The following is a 12,054-nucleotide window of genomic DNA, read 5'->3' on the forward strand; positions in this document are numbered from 1 at the left end:
CTTGTGTTGTATCGTCACCCAGCTGTTCCAGTTCACTCACATGACAGATGGCAGAGGTGGAAGCGACGCTTGCAGTTTGTAAACAAAGTCTTTGATTGGTCGAATGAGTGACGACGTCATCCAGAACTCTCACGGACGCGTCGCGTTTGCAGCGCATACTTTTGCTGAGAGCGTTCTAGTTGCGTAGCGTCACTGGTTGCAACGACTGCATGATTAAATCTAATATAAAATGAAAAGATTTTCGCGTTTCCATCTTTGTTTCTATTTAAAATGCCCTTAGGATTTGTGTGGTCTTTTTTATTTTGTCATATTAGAAAGTCAGCTACTCAAACAGTTTGTAGGCACTCGAGAGCATTGAGAGATGGGCACAGCAAAAAGCAGGATGAAAAAAGTCGCACCTGTGTCAGTGACAGAGGAAAACGTCTGCAGCAGCGGCAGTCACCGGGATGGAAGTCAGTTGTTTGGTCCCTCGAACACCCAAACTTCAGATCGGCGCGTGTCAATCAGAAGAAGAGCCCAGGGAGACTGTAACAGTGACGGGCAGGACTCTGAGTTTTCAGCCGACGATCTTGCGGTGGAGGTGGACAGAATTCTTGCTGAGTGTGACAACAATGATATAACACTGAACAGGACTTCTTATATGATGCCAATATCTGGAGCAAAGTCGTCTGGACTTTACTATGCCAAAATACAAGACAGCAACAATGTTTACAGTGGCAATAAACATGGTTATGTGACGAGGGGCGAATTTAAGGACAAAAATAAAGTGAACAAATCAACCTCAGACATTCATGAAAAGGTATGGCTGCTGCGTTTTTACCCATGTTAGAATTATAAGGCCTCATCTGTTTCCAATAGGCAATTGACAACTAGAATCAACTATGAATTATTAATAGAAACTATTAAAGTCTTTAAGTGGAATCCCTATCTATACATGGGTTTCAAAGACGTCACTTCCGCTATGCCCGCCGCCATATTTGGGACCGGTCACAGCTGCGCGCCCTGTTAAAGTCTATGGTGACAGCAGCTACAACTACCAGAGGAAGGCCAACAAAATGCTCTCAGAAAGTTCACAACAAGTTTACAATATATCTGGGATATGTGGTGCTGTTAGCCGTTTCAACAGTCGTCAGAACTACAAATTTATTTGATTTATTTGAAAATATTGTGAATTCTAGTTGCTGTGTTTCGGCGTGTTGTTACAGGATGAACAAATTCACGACACCAGCTGACTACATTACTTAGTTCAAGTACATGCGTGCATGATTTTGTGCAAATATAAGTTGTAATTTTACGTCTATCTTGTATAAATATATATGAATTACCCTATATAGGATGTGTCCCGTTGAGTAAATTAACCTTAGCAAAGCGCTTCAGTTTACCGGTGTTCATTCAGCGCGTGTAGCTCAAATAATAATACTGTTATCAAAATGAGATGATTTGAGAAAAAAAATCATGATCCTTATTATTAATCAAACTATGTGTTGATGAAAATAATACTAGAACAATATAAGAGCTAGGTATTAAAAATAATGCATTAATTTTCTAAAAGAAATATTAAAGTTTTAATATTACTGTGTAACGTAAAACATTTTAATGACTTAATCATTGCTGTTTGAGCTGCGCACGCTGAAGCTGAAGAGAATAAAAAAAAACCATAAACTGAAAGTTAATTAACTCAACGGAACACATCCTATATAAAATAATCCAGATATTAATACAAAATAAAAATAATATTACAACTATTTGCACAAAATCACGTACAGATGAACTTGAAGTAACGTCATTGAAACACCGAAACACAGCAAATAAGCCCAAATAATTCACAACGTTATTTTACAAGTAGCCTATATACGATTATAATATCATGTATAAGAAGAAGACAGTCCCAATCATATTAATGTTGTCTTACTTTTTGAGTGCTCGCGCTGAAGCTATAGATGATCATCAGCTCTGTGGGTTATTTACCTCAACGAAACACATCCTTTATGAGAATAATCAGATATAGCTACTTAATAAAATTATTACAAGTTTTACCTGCACAAAATGACGCGAATGCACAAGTGAAGTTTGAACAAGTTATGTAATCAATGTTTAACTCAGTCGACGCGCTCTTACCACAACAACACGCTGAAACAACAACACAGAGAATTCACAACATTTTATTACAGTCGTGTTTTCGTTATAATGTTATGTAAATTACAGTCCCAGCACAGCAGTTATTAATGTTGTGCATTGCTGTTTGGCTGCCAGTGGTGTGGTCCCTTCTGAATGAAGCCAATAATTCTGCCGATCTAACTCCTTTGGGATCAAATAAATTTGTAGTTCTGACGTCTGTTGAAACGGCTAACAGCACCAGATATCCCAGATATATTGTAAACTTGTTGTGAACCTTCTGAGAGCGTTTCTTTGGCCTTCCTCTGGTAGTTGTAGCTGCTGTCACCATAGACTTTAACAGGGCGCGCAGCTGTGACCGGTCCCAAATATGGCGGCGATAGAATACAGTGACGTCACATGAAACCCATCTATTCCCTGGCTTTGTGAATAGGTCAGGCCTCTGGAGGACCGGTTGAGTTGTGCCAACATAGAGAGCACAGCAACAGCTTCGTAAGTGTATTCCATCAATTATTGATCTGAACTTACTAGTGACACACATCATTTCCACTGAGAGAAGTTAGGTTGTGTCCAGTGCTGTGTTTGGTTGAGAGCAGTGGTCTGTAATGTTAATTCAAATGTTCATGTTTAACAGAGGTCAACAAAGTGATGCCGCTTCAAGAGGTTAAAAATAAATAAATATTGATGTATTTTACAATATAATTTATCATTTGACATCTATTGAAAATGAAAACCCCATGTATTAAAGGGTTAGTTCACCCATAAATGAAAATTCTGTCATTAGTTACTCATGTCGTTTCACACCCGTAAGACCTTCGTTCATCTTCGGAACACAAATTAAGATATTTTTGATAAAATCCGATGGCTCAGTGAGGCCTGCATTGCCAGCAAGATAATTAACACTTTCAATGCCTAGAAAGCTACTAAAGACATATTTAAAACAGTTCATGTGACTACAGTGGTTCAACCTTAATGTTATGAAGCGACGAGAATACTTTTTGTGCGCCAAAAAAACTAAATAATGACTTCATTCAACAATATCTAGTGATGGGCGATTTCAAAACAATGCTTCATGAAGCGTCAAAGCTTTACAAATCTTTTGTTTCGAATCAGTGGTTTGGAGCGTGTATCAAACTGCCAAAGTCACACCCCCAGTGGTGAACCATTGAAATTTCAAAACACTTACGATGTAACAAAGCCTCATTTACTGAAATCACGTGACTTTTATGCTCTGAACCACTGATTCGAAACAAAAGATTTGTAAAGCCTTATGAAGCAGTGTTTTGAAATCACCCATCACTAGATATTGTCATAAAGTCGTTATTTTGTATTTTTTGGGCAACAAAAAGTATTCTCGCCGCTTCATAACATTAAGGTTGAACCACTGTAGTCACATGAACTGTTTTAAATATGTCTTTAGTGGCTTTCTGGGCATCTGAAAGTGTTAATTGTCTTGCTGGCAATGCAGGCCTCACTGAACCAATGGATTTCATCAAAAACATCTTAATTTCTGTTCTGAAGATGAACGAAGGTCTTGCGGGTGTGGAACGACATGAGGGTGAGTGAATTTTCATTTTTGGGTGAACTAACCCTTTAACCTGGTGCTGTGATAAGAAAGTAATTTATCTAATTTGGTGTTCCCTTGACCAGCCTTGTCAAATAGCTTGTAAATCTCTCATTATGCTACATTATGACCAAATTCTGGGTTTAATATTTTTGTCAACTTGTTTTCTTTCAGTTAGCACAGGCGTTTTAATTCTTTATGCACCTCAGTTTTTGAGTTAAAAAAAAAATGACTCTAGTTTATTAAAATATGAGGTGCATAAGCTCAGATCAGTCAGTTCCAAAAAGAAATACAAAACCTGTGTTAACTGAAAGAAAGCAAGTTGATAAAAAGATTGAATAATAACCAAATAAAAGATTTATAAGCATTTTTATTTATTTATTTATTTATTTATTTATTTATTTATTTATTTATTTATTTTGTAGATCAGCATTTTTTGACTGGAACATATGTAAGGTGGGGGGAAAACCCAAAAAAGTACTAAAATGATCAAAGAAAATTTGGAAAGTTGTTATATACTGTGTGAGCAAGGCCAATGTGATAACATTAACTAGTATTTTTGGGAAACGAAAATCCTTTCTGGGTCAAAATGACCGGAACATAACATGAAATCCTCTTTTTAATGTTAGAGGTTAATTAAAAGAAAAATAAATATTGATGTATTTTACAATACTTTTTATCATTTGATGATTTTAGTTTCTAGTGAAAAGGAAAACCCCCTGTATTAACTATATGAAATCCACTTTTGTATTCTTTTTAGAGGTTATGGAATTGGTGGTGGCTCATCTCTGGCGTTGCCCATCATGTATGATGCTTCAGAAGAAGACCTCATGAACACAATCGAGAGGGAGTTTAGTTAACAAACATATTAATGATCTGCTGAGACAACTAAGAAAATAGAAAATCATGTATGAGAAGGTTTATTGATCACTACAAAGCATTGTGAATCATTTTTATATCTATCACTGATATTATGGCATGAAATGTTTCATTTTAAAGCATATATATGGCCTACTTATTCAGTCCATCGCCGCTGCCTTAATTCTTTAAGAGACTGTTTATCCCTCAATGGAATAAAACATGTACTTTTTGACATTTTTTTTTTTTTTTTTCATTGAATATTATTCTGTAAAGCAGCTTGCCTGAGAGAAAAACATATGGAGTGGATAATTTAGTTCCATTTCCTGACCACATTTCCAAAATCCTCCACCCGTCTAAGACAGGAATGCACATCAGCAGTTTTTAGTGGCTCCATGGAGGCCCCAACTACCCTAAACTACGCTGATGTATATGTTCAGCAGATTGAGTGGCCTCCATAATGCTGAATACAGTTTCTTTTGAGACACACAATGAAAATCTGCATTTCTCAGTTGGAATTAATCAGGTACAGTATAGTGTAGTTTTCTTTAAAGGGGTCCTTGATTATGATTTCCCTTTTTTCATACTTTAGTTAGTGTGTAATGTTGCTGTTTGAGCATAAACAACATCTGCAAAGTTATGATGCTCAAAGTTCAATGCAAAGGGAGATATTTTCTTTTACAGAAATCACTTTTTAAGGACTACAACAAACAGCTGGTAGGGACTACAACGAGCTTCTTCCTGAGTTGATGACATCACAAACCCCAAAATGTACATAAATCCTGCCTCCAGGAACACGCAACATAGGGGTGAGGCCAGTCAGACGCCCACCTCCAAAGAGACGCGCCTTTAGGTCTGCGCATGCGCATTAGTGTGATCCAGCCTGAAAAATGCATTTTTTTGTCATGATTCGAGCGTTTAGAAACTAAATTTATGAGCCGGTTGTTGTTAGATTTCATTGGTGATTTCAAATATGAAATTTAATCGTAAGGTTGGCGAACAGTTTTGGAGAATTTGACGTTTCCCCATTCAAAGAGATAGGTGCTGCATGATGCCCAGGATGCCCGAGAGGCGTTTCAAAGATGGCCGCCGAGTGAAATGACTTGTCTTAAAGGGACTTTTATTTAACACACGTGATACAGTGCTGCTTGAAAGTTTGTGAACCCCTTGCAGAATCTGCAAAATGTTAATTATTTTAACTGCATTATTTTAATGCATTTTAAATAAAATATGTTTTACATATAGTCCACAAGACAACAACAAAAAAATCTGAATTTTTATAAAAATGACCCCACTCAAAAGTTTACATACCCTTTTTTCAAATTATTTTTTTTATTTTACTTTATTTTTGTAATGGTTGTTCATGAGTCCCTTGTTTGTCCTGAGCAGTTAAACTTCCCTACATTCTTCAGAAAAATCCTACAGGTCCTGCAAATTCTTTGATTTTCCAGCATCTTTTGCATATTTGAACCCTTTACAGCAGTAACTGTATAATTTTGAGATCCATCTTTTCACACTGAGGACAGTTTCTCCATTTCTGAAGTGAATTCAGTGGATGGAGATGAATGAATCTGTATGAAGGCATCCTGTAGTCTCCATTCATTAATTCAAGTTAATACTAGATTTGTCAATATATTTGATAAATATTTTGTTATTTTCGTGTTGAGTGATAAGGAAAGCGCCCAACAGGATAAAGTTAAACACATTCACAAAATGGAAGAGTAGATTTTGTAACTTGTTTTGTCCCATCAGTATTTTAAACAATATTAAACTTCCTAGGCCTATGATTGCAGAAATGTATTATTAATTGTTTATTTTATTACTTTCTCGCCTTTCCGAGATGAAGAAAAAAGACATTACGCTATTAGCCACACGGTATCGCTGTTGCTGCATTATTACACAGTCGAGTGAAGGCTTCTTCATGGTTTGGAAAAGAAGTGTGTCAGTAAGGCAGGAGGCGGGACAGCTTTCTAAAAGATGATTGGTCGCGCCTCCCACAACTACAGCTAGTCTTGTAATCTGATTGGCCATTGTTTAAACGCAGGAGCGCGCCCCTGCATATTTTTCTCTGTGTGACAGTGGTCTGAGCAATAATTACACACATCCGGACTCAATCTCTTTGGGAACATTAGTACTGGAAAGCACACGATTTATTCCCCGCCTGAGGTGAGCAATAAGGAACAAAACAATTTTTTTTTTCTTTTTCTGTAATTTCGCAATGTCCTTTGCAAAACTAGTATTGGTTTGGCAAATGAAGAAGGCTTTTTATCATAAAAAAAACATCACTTATAATTATATATATATATATATATATATATATATATATATATATATATATATATATATATAAAAAAATAAGAGAAAGTGTTAATAATAAGGACATTATCAAAACATGTCGACTGAAACTTCTTCGTTGTGTCTTTATAATAAACTAATGATATATTGTTCATTCAGAGGAGTTTATTTTAAATAAAAAGCAACTTTGTTAACTTTTTACTGAGCTAATGGCTACTGGCAGCGACCGAAATGACTTGTCAACTTGCTGCTGAGATTTTAGGTGATGCGTGAGACAAACTTTCCAGTACACAGACCTCACGAATCCAACAGGAAGTGATGCATCATGTCAGCAATGTGAGTAAATTCTGTTACCGCCAAGAGCAGTGAAAAGCAGAACAACAGTCTTGAGTGCTTAAGAAAATCACAAAAAACACACTGAATCTTCATTGTTTAATAAAAAAAATGAGTATTAAATAAAAGTATTATATGATAATCACAGTGTAGATAATTATCCACATATACATTTGTACATATTTTTCTAATTTTGTGTAGTTTAACATACATCATACATTTCCATTAGATATGTACATATAAATGTATACAAAAAGAAGAAGAAGAAAAAGGAATAAATTTTAAGACAAACATAGTACAAAGACTTTGGCAAAAGAGTGCATAAATCTTTTACACAACAGTAAACAAAATGTTCCGTTGCAGAGTGCGAAATATGTGCAGCAAAGAGTCCAGTGCATAATCACGTTTTTTGCCCATGAGAGAATCAGCAGCCTTGCCCTCATAAAACGAGTCCCTGCATAAGATTAGTGAGGGTTTAGAGTTCAGTCTCCATCACAGTCAGTTTGAGGCTGGCAGCAGCATGCTGACCGGTAGTGCTGTGCCAGTGGGCAAGGCCTTGGCTGCGGTGATCTTGTTGAGGTTCCGCACCTCCGTTTGCCAGGATGGGATCTTCTTGGTGGTCATGTGTCGCCGTGCGTGCTTGGTGAGGTGGTCGCTGCGCATAAACCGCCGGTCGCACACCGGGCAGACAAACTTCTTTTCCCCCGTGTGTGTTCGCCGATGCCGGGAGAGCTCGTCAGAGCGAGCGAATTTCTTATCGCAGCCTTCCCAGTTGCAGCTAAAAGGTTTCTCTCCTGGAAGACAGAAGACATGTTAGATGACCTGCTTAAGCTAGACTTTAAAGGTTGAGGCAACACACTGATCACTATTTACCTGTGTGGGTTCTGAGATGCGCCTTTAGGTGAGAGCTTTTAAAGTAGGTCTTTCGACAACCTGGGAAATTGCAGACGTAGTTGCGCCTGCGGGAGAAGTCGACCTGCGTGGTGCTGCTCTGCCCCGAGGGCACGTAAACAGGCGCGGGAGCCAGAGGCAGGAGCTTGGTGTTCCCTAGGGTCATAACAGTCTGTTGGCACTGTGGAGCCGAAGACACTGGCGACTGGGGCATCACGAACATCACCGTGCCCTGAGGCACCGGAGAGCCCATCAGGAGAGGCTGCGGTAAGATAGATTTCACCCCAGGGCTGGGCTTCTGAATAAACGTCGCTGAGATGACTCCAGGTTGGGCCACCGGGAACATCTGGCATATGATTGGTGGACTGGAGGTTGGGGGCGGCGGCTGAGGAGATGATGTAATGGAGCACTTGTCATCCTTAGGAAGAAGTCTGCTGCTGTTTTGGCATGCCGTTGTGGTGTCGGTCTGGGGTTGGCAGGACAGGGTGGGTGATGAAGAAACAGTCTTTTGTGGAATGTTCTGATACAGGGAGCTGTCGGCCGTGTGGCGTATTACACTGGTTGCCATGGCTCTGCAAGGCAGGGGTGTGGTCTTTTCTGTGGGCTCCCCAGAAGAGGGCAACTGAGTGATGGAGGCCATGGTGGGGCATGCAGCTCTCGGACTGGGGAGGATGGGACAGGGCCGGGTAAGTGGGGAGGGGGAGGCTGGCACTGATGTGGTGTTGGAGGTCTCAGTAAAGCTGGGGCTGTGTGGTGGGGTCATACACTGCGAGGAGAGAAGACAATCGGAGTTAAGAGGTGCACGATATATAAATAGCAATAACATAAACGGAGTGTCTATTTACACTAAGTGCAAAGAGCGCCCCTTGTTGGCAAACGCTATTTACATTAGCTCCGCCCACCAATGTCTGGTTGGCCACTCAAGTTTTGAAAAGACTGCGGAATTCAACGTCTTAAGTGGTACAGCAGTAACCAACCTTGCGATTGACGCAGGTTCGAAGCCGCCTTTTGCCGAGCTCGCATTTATTTTCAATAAAAATAAAAGTGATGTTCTAAAAGTGGAAATAAACTGCGAACGAGTGTTTAATAATATTAAAAGTGTTTATTGGGTAGGGTTAGAGGAAAGTGTAGGGAGGGTTTTTATTCTCCCAATAAGGAAGCATCCATTTAAAAATTTTAATAAATATAATCATTTACACTCTGATATTATTGCATCCTGTAAATGTACAAAAATACTGAGGTGTAAATAGTATCTGCGAATATAAAGTATAGATAGCATCTAATTACTATTTACTCTGAACTGATACTTATACATGTTGTAAAGAGAATCTTTCGCAATTTTCACCTAGTGTAAATAGCTTATCGCTAAGAAAATGCTGCTATTGTCACTTAGCGTAAACAGAATATATTGCTATTTGCACTTAGTGTAAATAGCATCTATCGCCAAGAAAATACCACCGCTGCCTAACATAAAATACCGATAAATATTAATGTAAAATAATTTAGCACTAAATAATTTAACATTGTTAAATGTAATTTTGATTTTTAAGGAGTGCACCAATATTACATTAAAATGGCCAATACAGATAAACCAATAATATTTTTTCCATGTTATGATCGATAAGTGATAAATGGCAAAGTAAATAAAAAATAAAAGACTAAAAACTAAACCTAAATTTACACATTATAAACAATGTACAGTATGAAAAAATGGATATTGATTTTGAGATTTGTATATTTAATTATGCATACAAATTTTTTCCCCATTTTTACATTTAGATTATCATTGCCATCTTTTGACGCTCACATATAGTAAATCATTAAAAAACACTAATAATTGAATAACGCTGTTAAATGTTAATATAAATACACTGCAAAATTAATATAATTTTTTCATATTTTACATGATGATGTTTTTACACCTAAATTCACATAAATTCATGTATGAATTTTTTTATATTTAATTTTCTTAAAATAGTATAGAATTTTAATATCGTCCATTTATCAGTTACCGACCTTAACATGAAAATATTAATCGGCTTATTATCGTATCCGCCTTTATAATATTGGTGCATCACTAAAAGTCAAGCTCTTTTGCAAAACTAAATCAACTTGTGGAATTTCCTTATGGATGCTTTATTCACAATATCACTGCTGTACTATTCTGTCCATTCACCTCTCAGCATCATTACAGCACAGGTGAGTCGTGTAATCACAGTAAAGGAGCCTGTGCTGAAGTTCAGTTTGCAGATGTAGCTTATCTCAACACCACCACCTGTCCAGGGTCTCATAAAACCCTCCCAAAGTTTTCAGCAAACAAATCCGGTTCTGATAAGAGCTTTGTGCTATGCTCTGCGGCGCAAGAGGACCGTGTGGTTTCCCGGTGTGAATGTTAACAAATTAAACAGAGCTTGATGTGTACATATTTTACCTTCTAGCAGATCATTGCTTACCAGTGAAGAGAGCGAGACGAAGTCCCTCGGGGGCTCTGGTGGTTCGGGGGGCAGGAGAGAATCGCAGGAGTCTGACGCTGGTGTGAGAGGGCGAGGTTTGAAGGCACTGGGTTTTGGAGACATCTGACTCAAGAAGCTCATGTAGACCAGAGCTTCAGCAGCCTCAAGATCATTGTATTCCAGAACACTACATGAAGAGTGCTCACTGTGCTTTTTCCCTTCCAAAAAATCCTCACACACCTCCATCCGAGCTCCCTGAGAACCACAAGAAAAGAAAACCAATGTAACGTAATGTGTTAAAGACTAAAGAAAACCCTCTGGTTGCTTTGACACATACAGCTCAGCTGCTGGGTGGACCTGAATAAGTCGTTCTCTGTCTTTATCTATTCATGGATCCAGAAGCAGTATGACACTTTAACAGAGGAGCCCTTTTTAACGCAGCCCGTCTGCAGTGACCCGCTATCACTAGGCTGAAGTCACCTCCCACTGCCAAATAAAGCCAAAACAATGACGTGCTCACAAGCTGGCCATGTGAAATGGCTGTGAGCAAAACTTGAAACCCCCTGATAGACACGGGAGCGGTGCCAGAGGCCAGAAAACTTTGACTGATTGCCCCTCCCATCCACTGCTCTTCAAAAAAATAACACCAATAGTGAGCAGCATCCATAGTTTTTTTTTTTTTTTAAGCACCTGATTCACTTTTGCACATAGTGTTCAGTATCTCAACCAGCCTCACTGCTTTACAAAATCCAATGCAATGATGGGAAATGGTCCGAAAGAAAGACCATTTTCCTAAGTTTAAATAATTTTTTTTTTTAAACTCAACTGTCACCAAATATATTTAAAGTTTAATAAATATATAACACTAGAATTGCACTAGTCAAAATAATTTAACAACAAAAGAGACTGAGGAAAAACATGATAAAAGTGTACATAAAAAATAAAGACATGACAAGAGAATTAAGATGCACACAGTGATTACTTGAGGGTTAAATGAGGCTAACTGTCTACAACAGACCCTTATTGTTTATTAGAACAGAGCCAGTCAACTCTAAGGCGTACGCATGTTTTTGGAACTTTACAGTGTTTAGATACATTGTAACGTTTCGTGATTCTAAATCAGCTACAATGTAACATTAAGTGAGAGTTGACGTCAGTTCTATTACCAGTTAAACACAATCAGCAATAACCAGTCAGTGTCAGTAAATCACAAGCAACTCATTTAAAACAAATAAAATAACGTATATTAGATGTTATATAAAGAGATATTCCGCTCTTACCCCACATAATTCTTCCATGTTAGAAAACTGACGTGTTGACATCTATTCAAACGTATGAAAAATTATTAAATGAAAAGTAGCGCAGAACAAAGACATGAAGCTGCTCCGCCCGTTCAGTGACGCGACTCACACCGGAATTCAGTTCGCTTTTACCAGCAGCTGAGTAAAACAAGCCTCAGAAAAAAAGAAAACAAAATCCACAACAGTCTGGCGGGTGGCAACACGCCACCAATGAAAAACAAATGTGTGTGAGACCTTGACCAAT

The 12,054-nt window shown here is 38.2% G+C and overlaps 1 protein-coding gene across 2 annotated transcripts; it reads right to left on the reverse strand.

Annotated features, from left to right (window-relative positions):
• Positions 1–7,250: 7,250 nt before the first annotated feature.
• klf11b (Kruppel-like factor 11b) lies at positions 7,251–11,960 on the reverse strand. 2 transcript variants are annotated; one of them, XM_048191798.1, is made up of 4 exons: positions 11,790–11,960; positions 10,510–10,764; positions 8,039–8,822; positions 7,251–7,959 (listed from the first exon to the last, which is right to left on the reverse strand). In XM_048191798.1, the coding sequence occupies exons 1-4, from the start codon at positions 11,829–11,831 to the stop codon at positions 7,664–7,666; spliced, it is 1,377 nt and encodes a 458-aa protein (XP_048047755.1). In that variant the 5' UTR covers positions 11,832–11,960; the 3' UTR covers positions 7,251–7,663. The 2 variants fall into 2 exon arrangements, with proteins under 2 accessions (XP_048047755.1, XP_048047756.1); XM_048191799.1 differs by lacking the exon at positions 11,790–11,960 and adding an exon at positions 10,847–11,396.
• Between the last annotated feature and the right edge of the window lie 94 nt (positions 11,961–12,054).

This window comes from Megalobrama amblycephala, linkage group LG5 (assembly GCF_018812025.1).
Source record: "Megalobrama amblycephala isolate DHTTF-2021 linkage group LG5, ASM1881202v1, whole genome shotgun sequence".
Lineage (NCBI taxonomy): Eukaryota > Metazoa > Chordata > Actinopteri > Cypriniformes > Xenocyprididae > Megalobrama > Megalobrama amblycephala.